Raw genomic sequence first — 23,474 nt, forward strand, 5'->3', positions numbered from 1 at the left:
TGTTTTTTTTTTGTATTTAAATAAAACTGTATTTCAACCTAATGAACTTATTTATTTTTTAATTTAATCACGTTATTTATTTTATTTACTTTTTTCCTCTCTCGAGTTTTCCAGGGACCTCTAGCGCTCCCTTGTGGCTCCCTGAGGAATCGCAGCTTTAAAACTCCTGATTACAAGTACCACATAATCGATCACTAACTTCATTTCTCTCCACAGTTTAGGGGGTCCCCGGCAGCGATATTTTTTTTCACAGGATGGTAGGGGAAGACTCATGAATATTCATTAGGGAAGTCATCCCTGATTGGTCTAAACCCCAGTGATGGGTAGACCCTGGCTCCGGATCAGTAATCGATTACAATATTTAATCTTTTTCATTTTTACATTCGATTGGGTGTGTCGGGGCAGATCCTGGTTCCGCGTGGCATCTCACGAAGTAGGTGAGTCACCTCAGCGAACGGACCTGTACCCGTTCAAAAATTTCTCTCGCGAGAATAGGCGAGGACACGGGCGTCACCCCGCGTCGTTATTTTCCTTACTCATCAGTTTAAGGCATAACCCGTTAGAGCGCGCGCTCTCAGTACGGTCACGCGCGCCGCTGTGCACAGTGACGGTGAGGAGAGGTCAGTGTTTCACTCAGTCAGGAGATGCTCCTTAGTACACTTCACTTTCACATTGTTATTATATACCATTCAATTATTAGCATTTGATGGTGAAAAAGCTCACTTTATGATGTGAATATGGTCTTCAGACAGTGCATTGTGGGATCGCGGGTGACGTCACGGCGCTTCGCTGTTCTGATTGGCTGTGGGGGTTGGTTTCGCATGTTCAGACTTCTTGTTGTTTGTAAAAGTGTTTTCTCGTGATCTTTTACTACATTAACATGTAATATTTGGAAACGAAACATTCATTATTCATTTGCGTTCCATGGGCTATTTCACTGCCGTATATTCAAACAAACAGAAACCTGTTTTTGTGGTGCTAAAGTTATATTGTTACTGTAATGGAGAGCACAAACAAACTGTGCTTTCATTTTATACATTTAAGATTTTGTAAAATAGCAAGGCATTATTACATTATTTTTATTAGTTTGTATTTATATACACTACCAGTCAAAAGTTTAGGATCGGTAAGATTTTTAAATGTTTTTAAAAGAAGTCTCTTCTGCTCACCAAGACTGCGTTTATTTGATTAAAAATACTAAACAAAACAAAAACAGTAATAGTGTGTTATATTACGACAATTAAAAAATAAATGTCTTCTTATGAACTTTCTATTCATCAAAGAATCCTGAAATAAAAATGTAAATAACTGTTTTCAACACTGATAATAATCATAAATGTTTCTTGATCATAAATCCTCATATTAGAATGATTTCTGAAGGATCATGTGACACTGAAGACTGGAGTAATGATGCTGAACATTCAGCTTTGATCACAGGAATAAATTACACTTTACTATATATTCACATAGAAAACAGCTGTTTTACATTATAATAATATTTCACAATATTACAGTTTTTTTTATCAAATACACACAATATAAATACATCGTTTTACTCCATTGCATAAGTAATTTGAAAACAGTACAAATTAGCTTTGAAATTGTTCTATTTGTAATGCTTTATCTCTTGAATAACGCAAGACTTATAATTGTGGATGTAAACAATTGCTAACAATGAACAGTGATTGAACCGTCTTCGCGTTTCATGCGTGTGTTTTGACCCTCTCTGCTGGCCGTCACGCATTGTTTCGTCCCGCCCATAATGTGCGTCACGCGCATGCGCACTGGTGTCTATACGGAATCCAGCAACGGTAGATATGGCGGATCTCTCTCTGGATGAAGTGATTCGTCGCCGCAGTTTTAACCCTCGGGGAGTCAGTAAGAGGTAAACCTTTTCCAACACTTTAAACAGCGATACTATAAACCGCTGCGGTTTTTTAGCGTTATTCTGTTTTTATAAACGCAGTCGTGTAAGGCTCTTAGCGTTCGAGATGTCCCGCCTTCCCCTGCCGCTGATTGGCTAAGATGGCCGCTGTCGTGTTGTGATTGGCTGACGCGCGTGGCTCATGGCGTCCATCGCGTTTATGTGGCTGTTTGTACAAACAAACCCCGTACATTCCATTAATGCAACTTCTCGTTTATATTCACATTATCTCACACCGCAAGCGTTACTGTATATCGCTGAACGCGGGTGTGTACACGGCTGTGTTACAGAAACACGCTTCATTCAGCCATTGATCGATGTATCGGCCGATATCCGTCGATCGACAGAAGTGCGTAACATTAACAATCAAACACTCTTGACTCAAAGTAACTAACTATAACCCGTATCGTGTGTAACATAAAGCATACATGTTTGTGTGTGTACATAAACAAACGGCATTTCTTACTCTTGTATCAGTCAGAATGAAAATAAACTGACTGAATGAACTAACACACTGGATAATAAAGCTAATTTTGATTCTGCCGGATATAATATGAACTAACACACTGGGAATTGGAAAAATAAAGCTAATATGAACTAACACTGGTTAATAAAGCTAATTTTGATTCTGACTTATATGAGAATCACACACAAGAGTTGTCTTGATCTGGTTTCCCACAGGTCCTTTAAATCCTTGAAAGTTTGTGAATCTGAAAAAAAGATTTCAAGGCCCTGGAAAGTTTTTGCAAATAAACATGCATAGATACTCACTGGTCCTTGAAAGTGCCTACATTTATTTTGTGCAAGAAGTTTTCTTTAAATTCCATATTATTCCCTCCTGTCCGCTAATTTTATTTTGTCAACACTTCGTGGCCTGTGCACACTAGCTTGCTTGATTTACGTTAGTTACGTGCATTTACGCGTTACGTTGCGTGAGGTACTTTGTGTTGTACGTTGCCATGTTCACGCGCGTAACAATGTATCTCACAAGGTAACACGATGTAACCTTGCTCTCACTTGAAATTAAGTCCTTGAATTTGAGGGTATTGGACCTGGAAAGTCCTTGAAAGGTCCTTGAATTTGAAGTTAACTGAGGTGTGGGAACCCTGCTTGATGAATATTCATAAGCGAGTGTGTGTCTGTCTCGCCCACAGGCCTGTATATGGCAGAGGGGCGGGGTCGGTGGGCAGGACCTTCGATGCGCGGCAGAAGATCGGCAGTGATGTCAAACAGCGGCTGGGAGTGGGCGGAGCCACAGGAGGTAAACGCCCTGAGATTGACATCCATGAAGCTGTTATTCCCTCACTGTAAACCCTAACGCTCTAAATAACTGATTGGTTTGAGTAGGACAAACTTAAACTAATTAGTTAAGTCAAATTAACTTTGAGTTAGCTTTTTTTTTTTTTCAAGTTCACAGAACTGATGTATTTTAAGTTAACTGAACTATTTCATGGTTGTGAGTTTTATGAAATTATTTCTTTTATTTTAGACAAACTTAAAGGAGAAGTTCACTTTTGAAAAAACTTTTGCTGATAATTTACTCACCCCCATGTCATCCAAGATGTCCATGTCTTTCTTTCTTCAGTCGAAAAGAAATTAAGGTTTTTGATGAAAACATTCCAGGATTTTTCCACATATTATGGATTCCATTGGGACCCAAACGGTTCAAGGTCCAAATGACAGTTTCATTGCCGCTTCAAAGGGCTTTAAACGATACCAGACGATGAATAAGGGTCTTATCTAGCGAAACGATCGGTCATTTCAAAAATAAAATAAAAAGTTGACGTTTTATAAGCACAAATGTTCGCCTTGCTCTGTTCTGTGATGCGCGTTCGTGACGTCACGTAATACGCAATTACGTTGAAAAGGTCAAGTTTGATGTGTTTACAAATGTGCGGAAGGAGGACCATATAAACATTTTCAAATGTATTTGTGTCAGTTTATCGTTTAAAATGCCCATTTCGTGTGCGCATCCTGAGTGTTTTAATATTAAAAAGCCAAAAAGAACATTTTCTTCAATTTTTCAAGCGTGACCTTTTCAACGTAATTGCGTATTACGTGACGTCACGAACGCGCATCACAGAACAGAGCAAGCCGAACATTTGTGCTTATAAAACGTCAACTTTTTATTTTATTTTTGAAATGACCGATCGTTTCGCTAGATAAGACCCTTATTCATCGTCTGGTATCGTTTAAAGCCCTTTGAAGCGGCAATGAAACTGTCATTTGGACCTTGAACCGTTTGGGTCCCAATGGAATCCATAATATGTGAAAAAATCCTGGAATGTTTTCATCAAAAACCTTAATTTCTTTTCGACTGAAGAAAGAAAGACATGGACATCTTGGATGACATGGGGGTGAGTAAATTATCAGCAAAAGTTTTTTTAAAAGTGAACTTCTCCTTTAAGTTTAACTGAAACTGGGATTTCTATTTCCCAGCATGCCTTGCCCATGGCACTCAAAAGGGAGAGTGAATGCTAAAATTAAGTGTAATATAATTTTTTGTGTGTGTGAAAGATTAATGTTAACCAGGAGATATAGTTATGATTTTATGGGGTTTTTTTAATGCTAATTTAGAATAATTTTTGTTGATGTTTGTTTTTGGAAGTGGTGCATGAGCTTGGTTTGAGAGAAAATATATGTTAAAAGCTTTGTTGCTGCACTCATTTCAAGCATACAATGAAAAAGTGTACAACATAAGACAATAATCGAAAGAACACTGATGATCAAACTAATAACATTCACCGCTGCTTGAAAAGGAGTGGGATGAAGTTTAACACTTGTTAATTCCCACCCCCTCTTTCAAACTCTTAATACATTAGTTTACTTCCTTTGGTATTATCCACTTTTTTACAAAACACAAGCACATAAATCTTCATACATTTATACAATATGTTAGCAACAAAATTTCTGGCTTAACCAACTCATTTTCCTTCATTTTTATAACGTTCAAAAATAATTTCTTTAAATCTTTTCCTGACTTGTTTTATATTTGGACATTCCTTAAGCTTCTCATTTAAGTTGTTCCACAGTTTCACCCCTTGTATGGAAACTAGAGCTGCATCTAACGATTATTTTTGTTGTCGATTAATCTGTCGATTATTTCTTCGATTAGTCGACTAATCTAACGATTATTTTTCAGATTAATCTAATGATTATTTTTGCGATTAGCTGATTTATCCATTGGCAAACTTTCCAATAAATAATAAGTACAACAATATATCAGCTGTATTTTGAAGAGGGTAGTGCATCTGTATATTATTTTAACATGAAATCTATGAATGATGACAAAAAAATAAAAAATTCAGAAAGGTTAATTGTCATTGTATAATGAAATATGCGAACAAGAAGCATTTTAAACTTTATTTTTAACTAATGGAACTATTTCATAAAATGTAAGATATTTACAGTCACAGGCCTATTTAGGAAATGTGTCTGTTATTAATTACCGTAGTGGGAGTATGATTTACTCAATTAACTTGTCCATTATCTTGTCCGATAATGCACTTGTGTTTATCTGCAAAAAGGTTCACATACACTAGATTGCAGCCTAGGCTACTGTTAATGTAAATATAGCGTTAGTCGTTTGTTTTTAAAGTCTACATTAGAGACCTGCGCGGGACGGATTTCTTCCTTAATAATTCCTAAAAAGACATCTCAGTTCATCGTGATCTCACAAATCTCTGTTATTATCAATGAAACTGGCTGCACAATGAATCTGTCATAATATCTTTGTTTGCTATAATCAGATGATTTGCCAGTATGCAGAATTCAGCACTGAACAAAAAGTCCATTTTGAGTGGTGAGGGGATTCTATCTTAAATGCATCTGATTGGCCATTGCGTTCAAGAAATCAACACATATGTCTGTGATTGGCTACATTGTTCAACGCTGCAAACATGTTATAAATAGATAGAAACTCTGGCCTGTAAATCATTTCTATTTTGTTTTAGTTGTTCTTGTTGCTTTTGTGCAACAGATGAATGACAGTTTATTCGTTTTTAGATGTTCAATTTATAGATATTTCTATTTTGCGGGAGTCCCGCGAATCATTTTATTCTCCCGCAACCAGCACACACACGAGTGCATTACCGCCCGCGCCCGCACTCGGCCATCAGATCTATGTTCCCGCGCCGCACTCGGCCATCAGATCTATATTCCCGCGCCGAACTCTGTTGCGTTGTATCCCGCGGGAGTGCAGCTCTCTAGTCTACATGTGCATACAAAACTTTTAAAAACTGGCAAATGCACTGAAAGCTTCGTTGACAGATTTAAGTTGAAGTTATAAATTAAAGTCCATTTTATTGTCGCCGAATGGGGAATAGTTTCCATAGTGAACAAAGCACCTTTCTGTTCGGCCGTAGTTTAAAGTATTCCCATACTTTGGATGATCGTGGTCTGTCATTTTCACCATGAGCGGGAGCAGAAGCCGCCATTACTCGATATTTAAACGTAAATAATGAATGTGACGCGTCGACGCATTTCATGCGTGTCGACGTATTTTCCTAGTCGACGTAATCGATGACGTCGACGCGTCGTTGCGGCCCTAATGGAAACACAAAAACTTTTCTTCCTACTGTGTACCATTGGTAATAATATGAAATTTAAAATTTAATTTTCCTCTCAACACATACCCTCCTTCTCTCCGAGTAAATAACTTTTGTACATTTTGAGGTAAATCATTATGCTTTGCCCTATATGGAATTTGCACAGTCTGTAAATCCACCAAATCTTTAAATTTGAGTAATTTGGACTCCATAAAAAACATATTGGTATGTTCCCTATAACCCGCCCCATGAATGATCCTTAAAGCTCTCTTCTGTAAAATGACAAGTGGCTGAACTGTTGTTGTGTAATTGTTTCCCCATATTTCTACACAATAAGTGAAATATGGCAAAACTAATGAACAATAGAGCATACGTAAAGACTTCTGATTTAAAACTTGCCTTGCTCTACCAATTATTGCTGTACTCCTTGAAACCTTACTCCTAACATGACTAATGTGAGGTTTCCAGTTCGCTTTATTGTCAATTATGACTCCTAAAAAATTTATTTCATTAACCTTTTCAATGTTCACTCCATCCAGCTTAATTTCAATTTGCTAATTATTTTGACCATTACCAAACATCATTAATTTTGTTTTCTTTAAATTTTGTGATAATTTGTTTGTATCAAACCATAATTTAATCTTCTCTAATTCCTTATTTGTCTCCTGCACTAGCAACTGAAGATCACTGCCTGAACAAAAAATATTAGTGTCATCAGCAAACAACACTAATTTCAATACTTCTGACACTTGGCATAAATCATTAATGTAAAGAAGAAACAATTTCGGGCCTAACACTGCCCCCTGTGGGACTCCACAAGAAATTTCCAGGCATTCAGAAAAATAATCTCCCAGTTTCACAAACTGCTTTCGCTGAGTCAAATAACTTTTTATCCAGTCTAATACCTTTCCTCGGATCCCATATCGCTCTAATTTTCCTAACAAAATTTCATGATTGATGGTATCAAACGCCTTCTGTAGATCTATAAATATTCCAATAGTATGCATTTTGTTATCTACTGAACTTGATATTTCTTCTATGAAGTCTAACAATGCAAGTGATGTTGCCCTTTTTGCTCTAAATCCATACTGGCATTCATTAAATATACTATTTTTTTCCAAAAAATTGTCAAGACGAGTGATGAAAAAGTTTTTATTGAATTTTTGAGAATTGTGGAAGCAGAGAAACCGGTCTATAGTTTGTAAATTGATGATTGTAAATTGCACTCATACAGCAAGTGCTATGCTATGCTACCGTTAACATGTTAGCAAATTAGCAAGTTAACGTTTATTGAACTAGCTTGTTAGCTAGCTAAGTTTAAACTATTACAAATTCTCTCATTGAGGTTACATGAAAATTTTAAGTTAAAGGTGCATTGTGTAATATTTAGGAGGATCTGTTGACAAATGCAATATCATATACATAACTATGTTTTCAGTGGTGTATAAAGACCTCACATAATGAACCGTTATGTGTTTATTAGATTAGAATGAGGCATTTCTCTCTACACACACCGCGGGTCCACTTACATCGACATGTTTCTACGGTGGCCCTGAACGGACAAACGCGTTTTGCCACTGTTGTTGTTCGTGCAAAGAAGCGAGCTGATTTCAGCGAATAAAACACTGATACAATGATGAACAAGTAACAATAATAATTCACAATAACATATCGTTTTACTGAATAATCAAGTAAACCTAATTTCTTAATTTATCTTTGTAAAGAAACCTCATTTCTTAACTGGCTACTCTCTGCTGTCTCAGACGACGACATCACTTCCTGTCGACCACCTAAACTTCTGTTGGGTGCAATTCACAACCTCACCACTAGATGCCACTGAAATTACACACTGCACCTTTACAGTGGTTACGGAAAGTATTCAGACCCCCTTAAATGTTTCACTCTTTGTTATTGCAGCCATTTGCTAAAATCATTTAAGTTCATTTTTTTCCTCATTATTGTATACACAGCACCCCATATTGACAGAAAAACACAGAATTGTCGACATTTTTGCACATTTATTAAAAAAGAAAAACTGAAATATCACATGGTCCTAAGTATTCAGACCCTTTGCTGTGACACTCATATATTTAACTCAGGTGCTGTCCATTTCTTCTGATCATCCTTGAGATGGTTCTACACCTTCATTTGAGTCCAGCTGTGTTTGATTATACTGATTGGACTTGATTAGGAAAGCCACACACCTGTCTATATAAGACCTTACAGCTCACAGTGCATGTCAGAGCAAATGAGAATCATGAGGTCAAAGGAACTGCCTGAAGAGCTCAAAGACAGAATTGTGGCAAGGAACAGATCTGGCCAAGGTTACAAAAAAAAATTCTGCTGCACTTAACGTTCCTAAGAGCACATTGGCCTCCATAATCCTTAAATGGAAGACGTTTGGGACGACCAGAACCCTTCCTAGAGCTGGCCGTCCGGCCAAACTGAGCTATCGGGGGAGAAGAGCCTTGGTGAGAGAGGTAAAGAAGAACCCAAAGATCACTGTGGCTGAGCTCCAGAGATGCAGTCGGGAGATGGGAGAAAGTTGTAGTAAGTCAACCATCACTGCAGCCATCCACCAGTCGGGGCTTTATGGCGGAGTGGCCCGACGGAAGCACACCTGAAGGACTCCCAAGATGGTGATCAATAAGATTCTCTGGTCTGATGAGACCAAGATAGAACTTTTTGGCCTTAATTCTAAGCGGTATGTGTGGAGAAAACCAGGCACTGCTCATCACCTGTCCAATACAGTCTCAACAGTGAAGCATAGTGGTGGCAACATCATGCTGTGGGGGTGTTTTTCAGCTGCAGGGACAGGACGACTGGTTGCAATCGAGGGAAAGATGAATGCGGCCAAGTTCAGGGATATCCTGGACGAAAACCTTCTCAAGAGTGCTCTGGACCTCAGACTGGGCCGAAGGTTCACCTTCCAACAAGACAATAGCTGTGTCCCAATGTGAAGGCTGCATCCTTCGAAGGACTGAAGACTTCAAGGATGCAGCCTATGCGTCCTCTGAAGGACGCACCATGTAGCCTTCATAGGATTTCCTAATTGCGCAACCAGGTGTTTATGATCACCGCTCCTCAACGGTGCGAGAGGACAGCTGCCATCCTGATAATTAATTTGATATAGCCTAATTGAGTAAACAGCTATGGAGCCAGAATTGGCTATTGTCATTTTTATGTTTTATATTTTACTGGAGGACATGGTGAGGATGTTTCAGCCCCGGCGCTGCCAGATCATGTATTTTCGGTTTAGCCCTGTTTGAAAATAAAACCCAATTGAATATAAAAAAGTCCAGTATTTCTCCCGCTCGTCATCGGCAGCTGTCACGGTTGCCAGGCGACAAGAACAGTCCTTGTAGGCTAGACCGGTCCGAGCGCTTCAGATGCGCCCTTTGATATGGGACATATCAAACTTATAGCCTATGAGACTTTTCAAACTGATATGGGACTTTAATTTTCGGAACTGCATATTTCATTAAATATTCACGTACAAATGTGAAGTAACCTACTGAAGTACCTTTTTTTCCCTCACATATGATTTTACATTAAAAATATTACATGAAATTATGACTGTCAAAAAAATAAACAATGTCCAGAACAATACATTCTCTTTTATTTACACATTTAAAGTTGCATAAAAATAATGTACAGATTTTCTTTCCTTTTAAAAAATAGTGAAAAAAGTTAAAGAATATGTAGAAAAAAATATATTTTTCAATCATTCTCTCAAGAAGAGAAAACAGCCTGTCCATCCTCTCCCTACTCTCTTCGCCTCTGCCTTGGTGCTGCTGGTGCTGCTGGTGCTGGCTCCTCCTCACCGTGGGCCCTGAGGACAAACCAGGGCCAAGTTTCAGCAGTGGGTTTCCCACTCACACCCTCACCTGTCCCAGGACACTTGCAATCCTAAGGGCAGAGCAAATTAACCATGGCTTGTTAACAACAACAGCAACAAATATATTTTTTTCTCCTGAATTGCTCTAAAAAAGCTTAACACAGGGGTGCAATCTTAAGTGCATTCTTAACACTGCAAAATATGACACATCAAGACATGCATACAAAATACTTAAGAAATCATATTTCTATATACTCAAATTTGGTTAAAACCACATAGCTTTCATGACAGCACTACAAAAACACATACAAGTGAAACCCTTATAATACAAGTGATATTTCTTATAATACACAAGTGAGTAGACTAGTGCAAATATTACAAATAGGTCGTTAAACTAATATTAGCACAAGTTTTGCCTCAAACTACCTGACAAATGAAGCCACGCAATGGTGACGAAGGAGTTAAGATGAAGTTTATAATAAACTTTAACTCGGTTTCGCTAGCCATTTAAATAAATGAAAACATAATACTTACATTTAAATGTGAATTTGCTGTCCACCACCGATCTCTAGTCTCGACAGCCTTTAAAAATAAATAAATAAATGCTGTCGTCAACGGCGCGCAATGATTTATGGGGTAGAATAGGGTAGGATAGGCCGCTAAGTGTTCATTTATGTATCCTTCCTTTCACGAGGAAACGAAGGACGCATTTGGCGTCGCTTTTGAATCAGGGTAGCCTTCGTCGCGTCGCGATGACGCAACCGGTCTTCAAATACGGTCTTCGGAGGATGCAGAACTGAATTGGGACAGTCTTCATCGCGCCGCGGTGACTTAATCGGCCTTCAAATGCGACCTTCCAAGGATGCAGCCTTTGGATTGGGACGTCCTTCGTCGCGCCGCGGTGACGCAATCGGCCTTCAAATGCGACCTTCCAAGGATGCAGCCTTTGGATTGGGACGTCCTTCGTCGCGCCGCTGTGACGCAATCGGCCTTCAAATGCGGCCAATCGTCCTTCAAATACGGCCTTCGGAGGATGCAGCCTTCACATTGGGACACAGCTAATGACCCTAAGCACACAGCTAAAATAACGAAGGAGTGGCTTCACAACAACTCCGTGACTGTTCTTGAATGGCCCAGCCAGAGCCCTGACTTAAACCCAATTGAGCATCTCTGGAGAGACCTGAAAATGGCTGTCCACCAATGTTTACCATCCAACCTGACAGAACTGGAGAGGATCTGCAAGGAGGAATGGCAGAGGATACCCAAAGGTGTGAAAAACTTGTTGCATCTTTCCCAAAAAGACTCATGGCTGTATTAGATCAAAAGGGTGCTTCTCCTAAATACTGAGCAAAGGGTCTGAATACTTAGGACCATGTGATATTTCAGTTTTTCTTTTTTAATTAATGTGCAAAAATGTCAACAATTCAGTTTTTCTGTCAATATAGGGTGCTGTGTGTACAATAATGAGGGGAAAAAAAGAGCTTAAATGATTTTAGCAAATGGCTGCAATATAACAAAGAGTGAAAAATGTAAGGGGGTCTGAATACTTTCTGTACCCACTGTAAATGTCTGAATTAGTGTACTCAAACATTTCAAGTTAAGAACAAAATGTATGAATACAAAATAAAAATCTTTGAATTTCTAAACTTAAAAATTTGAATGCAACTGATTGTTTTATATTTTGAGTTTTGCCAACTTATTCGGGTTTACAGTGCTGCAGACTCTAGTTTTCTGTCTGTCGTCCAGCTTTTCAGGTGAAGGATGCGCGGGAGAAGCTAGCACAAAAGGATGTGCGGGAGAAGCTAGCACAGAAGGATGCGCGGGAGAAGCTAGCGCAGAAAGACGCGCGGTTCCGCATCCGGGCCAGAGGGGGCAGTGCAGGCGCAGTGGTACAGGATGCGCGGCAGACCATCAACTCGCGCAAACACCAGCTGACGCCCGCGATCGCCTCAGTCCCGCCGTCACCCGCCAAACCCGTCGTCCCACACATACACATCCACAACACTGGACCCAGAGGGGGCGTGGCCTTGCAGCCCGGGGGCGGGATCACCAGAGTCGTCGACGCACGCGATAGGCTGAGCTTAAAGAGGAGCGTCCCGCCGACGTCCAATCAGCTTGCAGCAGCTCTGAAGATCACCAAAACCATCCAGGTGAGCCAATGACAGGCAAGATTAATATCATGTGACCCAAAAGATGGTTCAGATCAGGGTTACTGTTAACCCTTGTGCGCTGTTCGTTTGCGGTTTACACTCAGGCTGTTTGGGGTCTCCAGAGACCCCAGGCAACAAAATGGTATTTTGTAATAAAATGTGCATATATATATATAATTTTTTATTCTATTTTTTAGAGATGCACGATATATCGGCCACCGTATCGGTATCGGCCGATATCGGTTTATTTTTAATGTTATCGTTATCGGCCCAATAAGAAAATTTGTCCGATATATTAAAGCATATAAATGTATTATTTCCTTCAGCTGAGACACTTCAGATGCGACTGTTCAACATGATTATGAATTGCTTGAAATATGATTGGAGAAAAAAGGTGCAAGGTTCAGCAAATGTCATTTGGAGTCCAAAAAGACCCGAACAGTGCACAAGGGTTGAATAAAACCAGAACAAAAGCTTTATTGTTACTTGAAATAAAATAAATGTTTACTGAAATAAAAGCTGATTCAGATCAACTTGATGTATAGAAGTGATTTTCAGTAATTTTAGTTAAGGAGCGCTGATCTGTCACTTCCTGTCAGCTGTTACTGTAGCTGGCCAATCAGAGCACTCTGACCCGTGATTGACAGGTAACTGATGTTGTTCGTGTGTGTGTGTGTGCAGCAGAGGCCTGTGGGAATGACCAGCGGGATCCGCATCAACGTTCCCAGCCGAGCGGCTCCGGTCAGTGTCACATGACTCACGCATCACTGTTATAATGAACACACACTCTCTGGTCTCTCACTGTAAGGGTGTGTCACATGACTCACGCATCACTGTTATGGTGAACGACACGCTGAACACACTCTCTGTTCTCTCTCTGTAGGGTGTGTCTGCTGCTGATGAAGATGAGGATGGTGATGGTGGTGGAGTGATGCCCAACAAACAGATGAAGTTCACCACAGCCAACAACCTGCAGACACGAGTGAGACACCAACTCACCCACTCTCACTCACTCACTCACTCACTCACTCACTCACTCACTCACTCACTCACTCACTCACTCACTCACTCACTCACTCACTCACTCACTCACTCAACTCACTCACTCACTCACCTCACCCACTCACCAACTCTCACTCACTCACTCACTCACTCACTCACTCACTCACTCACTCACTCACTCACTCACTCACACACTCACTCACTCAACTCACCCACTCACCAACACTCACTCACTCACTCACCAACTCTCAACTCACCCACTCACTCACTCACTCACTCACTCACTCACTCACTCAACTCACCCACTCACTCACTCACTCACTCACTCAACTCACCCACTCACCAACTCTCACTCACTCACCCACTCACTCACTCACTCACTCACTCACTCACTCACTCACTCACTCACCAACTCTCACTCACTCACTCACCAACTCTCACTCACTCACTCACCAACTCTCACTCACTCACTCACTCACTCACCAACTCATGCACTCACTCAATCACCAACTCTCACTCACTCACTCACCAACTCTCACTCACTCACCAACTCTCACTCACTCACTCACCAACTCATGCACTCACTCACTCACCAACTCTCACTCACCCACTCACCAACTCTCTCTCACTCACTCACTCACTCACTCACTCACTCACTCACTCACTCACTCACTCACTCACTCACTCACTCACTCACTCACTCACTCACACACACACTGTCTTATTGCCTGTCTCTCTCTCATATATCTAACACTCTCTCTGCAGCCGTTGCCTGTCTCTCTCTCGACTCCCATCACTAAGGTGGTGAAGAACGACTCGTACACGCCCCCTTCCGTCTCCACGGCGACGGCCCGCCCCCCCACACAGACCCTGCAGCCTGTCTCCAGGACGACCGTCGCCACGCAACAGGCGGGTGGAGATGCCAGCAGACAAACACACACACCCCCCCAGGTATACACGCACACGCGCACACACACACACAGTCATTCACACACCCACATACACACTCTCACACATTCACTCTCACACAGACACATTCACACTCACACACACACTCATTCACACACCCACAGTCTCTCTCTCTCTCTCTCTCTCTCTCTCTCTCTCTCTCTCTCTCTCTCTCTCTCTCTCACACTCCAGTGCTTGTATGTGAATAGATTGACAAGCTGGTGAAAGTGGTGTTTTTTTCAATATTTGTGGAATGTTAAGAATGATGTTCAGATTAATGGATTACCCCAGTATTGTGTGGTTGCAGCACTGTTACCTGTGTGCTGTTGATGAAGGGGTTAACCTGTGTGTGTGTGTGTGTCTCAGCCTGTGCTCAGTCCACTGGAGGGAACTAAGATCACGGTCCACAATCTTCATCCTCGAGTGACGGAGGAGGACATAGTGGTGAGTTTACTCAGATCAGTGATCAGATCTATAGTGTGTGAACTATATTCACACTGTTACACACACTATTACCATACTCACACTGTCACACACACTATTACTATATTCACACTGTTACACACACTATTACTATACTCACTGTTACACACACTATTACCCAGAGGTGGGAGTAAAGGCCAATTTATACTTCTGCGTCGGGTGCGCGTAGAAGGTATGGCGTAGCATACGCATTGACGTGTACCATACGTCGTACCCTTCGCCGTACCCTGACGCGCACCTCCTCAAAAACGTAACTACGCGACGCGGACCGCAAGATCTGTGATTGGTCGGCTGGATAGCATCGCGTTTCCTCCTACGCATTTCCGGAATGATCTTCTGCACTCTGCACCGCCCGCCCGCCATTTTTAAATTCCGAAGATCAGTGAAGAGCCATGGAAATAGACCAAGTGACCGAGAGATTGCTTGAAGAAGTGCGGAAATACAGCCATCTGTATGACTCCTTCAGTCGCCATTGCTTGTAGAAACCTAAACTCAAAACAGCCGCGAGGAATGTAAACACAGTGGAACTGGAACATTAAAACCCACCCGCGCCAACTAGCGTTTCGGCAGTGTAACTGCAGAGCAACACAGACATTCGCAGAAGTATAAATGCTCACGACGGCGTCGCCTACGTGCGTAGCCTACGACGTACACTACGGCGTACACTCGACACAGAAGTATAAATTGGCCTTAAGTCACACATGTGCAAGTCTCAAGTCTTAACCTTCAAGTCTCAAGCAAGTCCAAGTCAATTTTGTGAAAAGCAAGTCAAGTCAAGTCACTGCTTTATGTCAAGTCAAGTCAAGTCGTAGCTTGGGTCACAAGTCACTGGCAAGTCATACAAACGTTTGATGATTTCAGTTGTAGAGTTCTATCTCTAAAAACTGATTAGCTTATAACGCTAGTATATGGGGCATAGAGTAAGTAAAAAGAAATCGCTAGTTAATACCACTAACAAGGCTCAAAATAGCCCCGCACACACTGTAGCATAATGAGGGTGCTTGTTAGTGGTATTAACTAGCGATTTCTTTTTGAATGAAGGATCCAGCAGAGCAGCTTTTAGGTATAGGCTAAAGGATCAGAGATATCACAATATTCACTCTTTGTTTACTGAACTGTTTTATAAAATCATTATCACATTTGCAATCGCGCCAATATTCTGGAAATATTTTTTAATATCATATGTTATAATTATAAAAATAACTCATACTAGGGCAATTTTTGCCACCACATTTTGAATTTTGGGTGCATATTAATTCTGCTGGCATTTTGCCCCCAACCCCCTGATAACATCTGACCCTGCATAAAACACGACAAAACATTAACAGTTTTCTATGTTGTTTTTCGTCATTGGAAAGAACGACATATTTGGCTTTAAAGCACACTGACTGTACTCACTGTTACACACACTATCACTATACTCACTGTCACACACACTATCACTATACTCACACTGTCACACACACACACACACACACACTATCACTATACTCACTGTTACACACTATCACTATACTCACTGTTACACACACTATCACTATACTCACTGTTACACACACATCACTATACTCACTGTCACACACACTATCACTATACTCACTGTTACACACTATCACTATACTCACATCACTATACTCACTGTCACACACTATCACTATACTCACACTGTCACACACACTATCACTATACTCACTGTTACACACACTGACTATACTCACACTGTTACACACACTGACTATACTCACACTGTTACACACACTATTACTATACTCACTGTTACACACTATTACTATACTCACTGTTACACACTATTACTATACTCACTGTTACACACACTCACACACTCTCACTATACTCACTGTTACACTATCACTATACTCACTGTTACACACACTATCACTATACTCACTGTTACACACACTATTACTATACTCACTGTTACACACACTATTACAATACACACACTCTCACACACTCACACACACTCACACACTCTCCCACACTATCACTATACTCAGTTACACACACTATCACTATACTCACTGTTACACACACTATCACTATACTAACTGTTACACACAATCACTATACTCACACTGTTACACACACTGACTATACTCACTGTTACACACACTATCACTATACTCACTGTTACACACACTATCACTATACTCACTGTTACACATACTATCACTATACTCAGTTACACATACTATCACTATACTCAGTTACACATACTATCACTATACTCACTGTTACACACACTCACACACTCTCACTATACTCACTGTTACACTATCACTATACTCACTGTTACACACACTATCACTATACTCACTGTTACACACACTATTACTATACTCACTGTTACACACTATACTCACTGTTACACACTATTACTATACTCACACTGTTACACACACTATCCTCACTGTTACAAACACTATCACTATACTCACTGTTACACACACTATCACTATACTCACTGTTACACATACTATCACTATACTCAGTTACACATACTATCACTATACTCAGTTACACATACTATCACTATACTCACTGTTACACACACTCACACACTCTCACTATACTCACTGTTACACTATCACTATACTCACTGTTACACACACTATCACTATACTCACTGTTACAAACACTATTACTATACTCACTGTGTAGCACATGTGTGTCGTGTACAGATGTCACAGTAGTGTGTGTGTGTGCAGGAGCTGTTCTGTGTGTGTGGCGCGCTGAAGCGTGCACGGCTGCTGAAAGTGGGTGTGGCCGAGGTGGTGTTCGTGCGTAAGGATGATGCGGTCAGTGCCTACAGGAAGTACAACAACCGCTGCCTGGATGGTAAGGCTTATTATATTATAATCATAATCAACACCCTCTATGTGCTCTGAGACCATTAACACCTGTCATCATCTCTCTTACTGCTCACTGAATCTGTTTCAGTGGCTTCCTCAAACTACATGCTTTCTGCTGGAACTTCATGGGTTCTGTTTTAACTCTTTCCCCGCCAGCGCTTTTCATCATTTTAACAAAAGTTTCCTGGCCTGTTGTATGAACATCTGAACAGTCAATGTATCGAAAGAAGTTTTATTTTACTTATTTTTTATCCACACTTGAATGTGGGCAAGTTCCATTTAAAAAAGCAACATTTTGTAGCCTGGATGCCAGCTGAACTTAGCCCCGCCCACAACATTCGATGTCGGGAAGTTCGGTCTGGACTTGATCCGCTGTGGAGCAACTATGCTCGAACCAGAGCTGTTCGGACCAATCAGATTGTCAGGGCGGGCTTTATACGATGATGGACAGATGATCAACAGGAACGTAATCATCCACGTCACCAAAGAGCGCTTGGGTTTAATTCTTTAACAGCAAAGATGGCTGCCGCTGGAGAACTGAGATGTGTAGATTCCGCCATCGCGTCTGTTATAGAAGATATCGACAGCGCATTCATTTTAAAAGAGGAACAGAAACCTCAAGGCATTTGTCGATCGGAAAGATGAATGAAGAACATGCGTCACTTACTCCGTTGCTCTGATTGGTTGTAGGTCTAGCCAATTGAGTGCAGAGGCATTTTCTTTCCTGGTTCGGTTGAAACACGGCCCAGAAACACGCCCCATAATCACAGCCCAATGGAGCAGTCTCATATTTTGACTAGAATCTGAGTATGATGACGTCAGGCTAAACATTTTAGGCTAAACATTTTGAGCAAAAATCTGAGAAAATTGTGTTTTTTGTGCAAGACTTGGTCCAGATCAGATTCAGAAGGATGATCATAAACACAGATGGAGTCGATCGAGTCCAGTAGCGCCCCCTGCTGTATAACAGTGGAAACACTGACCGAACATTCACTCCATGGCAGGGGAAGAGTTAATAATAATAAAAATTATAATAATAATGTTCCACTGTGTAATATATATATTATTATGATATTGTATATATTATTGTGTATTATGTGTATATATACCGTATTGTTCCGAATATAAGAGTTTTTTTTTCTTAGAAATTCATCTCTATAAACATGTTCATCTTATATTCAGGTCTAGACTTTCACATATCAATAACACACGCGCAAAAGATAGTTGGCGCAAATAGTACATCTTGAAAAGGGTCTTATATTCTGAACAATATGGTATATTTTCAGTCATAATTTGTATAAGTGAAAGTGAAGAACATGCCCTGATGATGTGTGTGTGTGTGTGTGTGTGTTCAGGTCAGCCGATGAAGTGTAACCTGCACATGCAGGGCAATGTGATCACGTCAGAGCAGCCCATCCTCCTGTGAGTTCCCATCACACACACACACACACACACACACACACACACTCTCATTATTCACACACTACATCATCTCAACATTTTGTTCTAATTATTATTTTTTTGTCAATTTCGACTTTTATATGAAGACAATTTTGTATGTCTTAATTTCAATTTGTCATAATTTTTTACTTATTTAATAATTTCAACATCATAATTTCAGCTTTTTATATCATAATTAGGGGCCAAGCACCGAAGGTGCTAGGCACCTATTGTTTTCGTTCCCGTTCCTATTATTATTATTATTCTTCCTTCTTCCGACTGGGAGTCTATGGCAGCCCATAGAACCGATTGCGGGAAAGTTGTAATGGTTTGACATTCTGATAGAGGACAGTCCCAACATTAAATACACCAATTTTGGTGTTTCTAAGTCATTCCCTCTAGCGCCACCACCTGTCCAAAAATTCACTTTTATTTTGCTAATAACTTTTGAACCGTAAAGTCAAACAACAAAATTCCTTTTTCCTCTGATTCCTGAGCTCATGACGGTTCGATTGCACCCTATGACGTAATTTTCCGTCATAAAATATGGCCGCCATCTTGAATTTTCAGAAACAGCTACTTTTTCAAACTCCTCCTAGGCCGTTGCTCCAATTTCCACGAAAATTGAATCAGATCATCTTCATACCATGCCGACAAAAAGTTATGGAATTCGTGTTGATTCATCAAACCGTTCTCGAATACAGCGCAAACTAATTTTACGTAGTGCTTGCGAAAACAGACACAAGCCTGTATCTCCGCAACGCTTTATCGTATTCAGAACAAACTTGGTACATATCATCACAAGCATGACCTGAGGCTACATGCTGCGTTTCGGCGCAGTGCCACCTACTGGTCCGGAGATATAAAAAATGGCTGTTTTTGCTTATAACTTCTGAATAGTTTGTCCAAAAATCATAAAAGTGACGTTAGATTCAGGGCGTCATGCTGAGTCGACTGATATCCAATCTTCCCAGATCAGTCATTTTGGCTGTCGGCCATTTTGAATTATGTGCTAAAATGCTGTATTTTATGAACGCATGAACGGATTGTTACGAAACTCAGTATGGGTCATCAGCACGATGTCCTGAAGGAGCCTGAGAAGTTTCGAAACAGCGCCACCTAGTGGGGAATTTTTTTCCCCAAATGCTTATAACTTTGGGTGTGGTCGACTTATTTTCACAAGAGTCATCTCTTTAGACTCCTGAATCGTTGCAGAGTCCAACGATATCAAACATGCTAGGTTTCGCCTTACGGTTTGTGTAGCGTTGTGATTTAGCGCTTAAAAAACATTTGGCTATATCTTCGAAACCGCTAGTCCGATCGAGACGAAACCACCGTCAGAAGTTTGGAAACATAGGTCAATAGCATTATGTCAATGCCCAAATGCGAAAATATTGATAGTAAGGGGTAGTAAAATCCAATCAAAGTCATGTGTCAGTCATTTTTTACGTGTTTTTTCATACAAATGTCTATAACTCCGAAGCAAATTGAGATATTTTCACCAAAATTGACACACATATGTATGGGCTCACTCTGAGGACACATTAAAAAAATGGTGGTACTGAGCCTCTTGGTGGCACTATATTAGAACAAAACATGAAATTCCCATTGACTTCAATACAGTTTTGTGAATTAAAATGCTATACTAAACAAATGCATTGGTGTAATTTTACGAAACTCAGAATGTGCCATCAGCACCATCCCCTGAAGGTACCCAAAATATTTCGAAACAACGCCTCCTAGTGGTCAAAAGTTATAACAAAATTTACAAAAAGGCTAATAACTTTTGAATAAATCCGCCTATTGAAATGCCACTGGTCTTAATAGATTCCTTGGGTAAATCCGAGAACATAGATACCAAGTTTTCCTTATTTGGCCAAACTTCCTGTCCGCTATCTTGATATTCAGTCAAAACCTACTTTTTCGAACTCCTCCTAGACCGTTTGTCCGATTTTCACCAAAATCGAATCGCATCATCTCCAGACCGTGCCGACTAAAAGTTATGGATTTCGTGTCGATAGACGAAACCGTTTTCGTATACCGCAGCAGCAAAGTTGAGGCATGATGCCAAAAGCACTATTCAGGCTTTATCTCTGCAATGCCTTGACATATTGACACCAAACTTTGTATGTGTCATTGTCACTTCACTCTGACCACATCACATCAGTTTTGTAACTGCTCCACCTATTGGTCGAAAGTGATAATCCATTAAATCATATTCTAAATTACTTTTTATATGATTTTTCAGCCATTTTGCCTAAAATCCTCTTTAAATGTCTTTAATTGCTCATTGTTGCAGTTGGTCTGACACCTTCAGCCATGTTGGCATATCCTGTCATCTGCTTGCGCTTGGCCCCGATAATTGCTGCTTGCAGCTATATTTTCAGTTTGTAATTTTTGACGGTCACTTTGAACATCGATCCGGGTTCACACTGTACGAACTGGCCATTCTCTGAGAAATTGTGCGAATCCTACATTGAAATTGACACACGTGATAATTTGTCATAATTTCAACATATCATAACTTCAGCATGTCATAATTTCAACGTCATAATTTTGTCTTTTGTCTTAATTTCAATTTGTCATATTTTCAATTAGTCAATTTCTACATCATTTCAACATGTCATTTTTTTCAACGTCATAATTTCAAGTTGTCAGTTTGGCATAAATTAAATGTCAATTTCTACATCATTATTTCAACAGGTCATTATTTCAATTTATGTCAATTACAATTTGTTATTTCAACCATCGTTTCAATTTATGTCATAATTTGGTCTTCATTTCAATGTGTCATTTTTGATTTGTCATCTTTTTTAACAATTTCTACATCATTATTTCAACGTCATAATTTCAAGTTGTCAATTTCAGTTTGGCATAAATTAAATGTCAATTTCTACGTCATAATTGCAACATCAATCTCAATATGTCATAATTTCAATTTATTTTACATTTTCAATTTCTACGTCATTATTTCAACAGGTCATTATTTCAATTTGTCAATTACAATTTGGCGTAATTTCAACTAGTCAATTTCTACGTCATAATTTCGTCTTTATTTCAATTAGTCATTTTTGATTTGTCATCTTTTTTTAACATAATTTCAATGTCATAATTTAAATTTATATCATTTCAATTAGTCATCATTTTGACTTGGTATGTCAATTTCGACATTTAAACCTCATCATTTTGACTTTATCGTAATTAAGACTTACTATATCATAATTTCGACTTTATACTTTTTCAATTTCTATGACAATTTCAACATGCCATTATTTCAACGTCATAATTTCAATTTATGTCGTGATTTAGATGTCATTATTTCGACTTTATTCGTCATAATTAGGATATGTAAAGCATGACGTGTTTAGTTTCTGTTGTTGATGATGATGATGATGATGATGATAATGATCATCATAATGGTGATGTTCCAGGAGGTTGAGTGACTGATGATGATGATGTTGATAATAATGATCATGACATGATGTTCCAGGAGGTTGAGTGACTCCCCCGGTGCGGTTGGCTCGGCCCAGAAGGACTCGTCGTCATCATCTCGCTCGAGCTCCAGACCCGCAGGGGCAGAGGTGGATCCACAGACCATCCTGAGGGCCCTGTTCAAGAGCACCAGTGGCCCCAGCAGCACCAGTGGCCCCAGCGGCACCAGTGGAGGAGGAGCAGAGACTGGGGCTGGAGCGCACGCCACCGCCTTCCGCATCAAGATATAACCCCGCATCATCATCATCATCATCTCAGAGATGACCCCTGTTTGTGTTCGCTTTTAACCTCTGTCAACTCTTTCTTTCTCCAGTAAAGATCTTGGTTTATAACCGCTGTCTCTCTGCCGTGTTCATTACCACATGTGTTCCTGTGCTCAACTGTTGCTCTTGGGAAACACACTTTTATTCAGATAGTGACGGTTATAATGTTTCAAAAGATTGTTTCAAATAAATGCTGTTTCTTTGAACTTTGTTCATCAAATAATTCTGAGAAATAAAATGTATGATGGTTTATACAGAAATATTAATCATAAATGTTTTTTGATCATCAAATCATCATATTAGAGTGATTTCTGAAGGATCATGTGACACTGAAGACTGGAGTAATGATGCTGAAAATTCAGCTTTGATCACAGGAATAAATTACACTTTACTGTATATTCACATAGAAAACATGATTTACATTATAATATTACACTGTTTTGGTCACTGGTGAGTAGGCTTGGGTATCGAGTATCGACTGGAACCGGGACTAGCTTTGCGATTTTCCCGGAAT

The 23,474-nt window shown here is 40.0% G+C and overlaps 1 protein-coding gene and 1 long non-coding RNA gene across 2 annotated transcripts; one reads left to right on the forward strand and one right to left on the reverse strand.

Annotated features, from left to right (window-relative positions):
* The first annotated feature begins 1,726 nt into the window (after positions 1–1,726).
* Positions 1,727–23,166, forward strand: poldip3 (polymerase (DNA-directed), delta interacting protein 3). The gene is made up of 10 exons (XM_082144448.1): positions 1,727–1,885; positions 3,079–3,185; positions 12,056–12,459; positions 13,141–13,200; positions 13,343–13,441; positions 14,227–14,412; positions 14,776–14,853; positions 17,622–17,751; positions 19,121–19,187; positions 22,696–23,166. Exons 1-10 carry the CDS (start codon positions 1,818–1,820, stop codon positions 22,925–22,927), a joined length of 1,431 nt encoding a protein of 476 aa, XP_082000574.1. The 5' UTR covers positions 1,727–1,817; the 3' UTR covers positions 22,928–23,166.
* LOC309480601 lies at positions 13,333–14,220 on the reverse strand. The gene is made up of 3 exons (XR_014199693.1): positions 13,843–14,220; positions 13,587–13,607; positions 13,333–13,467 (listed from the first exon to the last, which is right to left on the reverse strand). It is a non-coding gene; the product is annotated as an uncharacterized lncRNA (long non-coding RNA).
* Positions 23,167–23,474: the final 308 nt, after the last annotated feature.

Source organism: Leuciscus leuciscus, assembly GCF_965113295.1.
Source record: "Leuciscus leuciscus genome assembly, chromosome: 1".
Lineage (NCBI taxonomy): Eukaryota > Metazoa > Chordata > Actinopteri > Cypriniformes > Leuciscidae > Leuciscus > Leuciscus leuciscus.

Bases quoted from the DNA above. Each gene is read 5' to 3' on its own strand.
- poldip3 (XM_082144448.1), top strand. From the start codon at position 1,818: ATGGCGGATCTCTCTCTGGATGAAGTGATTCGTCGCCGCAGTTTTAAC. The intron at 14,854-17,621 runs GTGAGTTTACTC...GTGTGTGTGCAG, and splicing joins TGACGGAGGAGGACATAGTG to GAGCTGTTCTGTGTGTGTGG. The intron at 17,752-19,120 runs GTAAGGCTTATT...GTGTGTGTTCAG, and splicing joins CAACAACCGCTGCCTGGATG to GTCAGCCGATGAAGTGTAAC.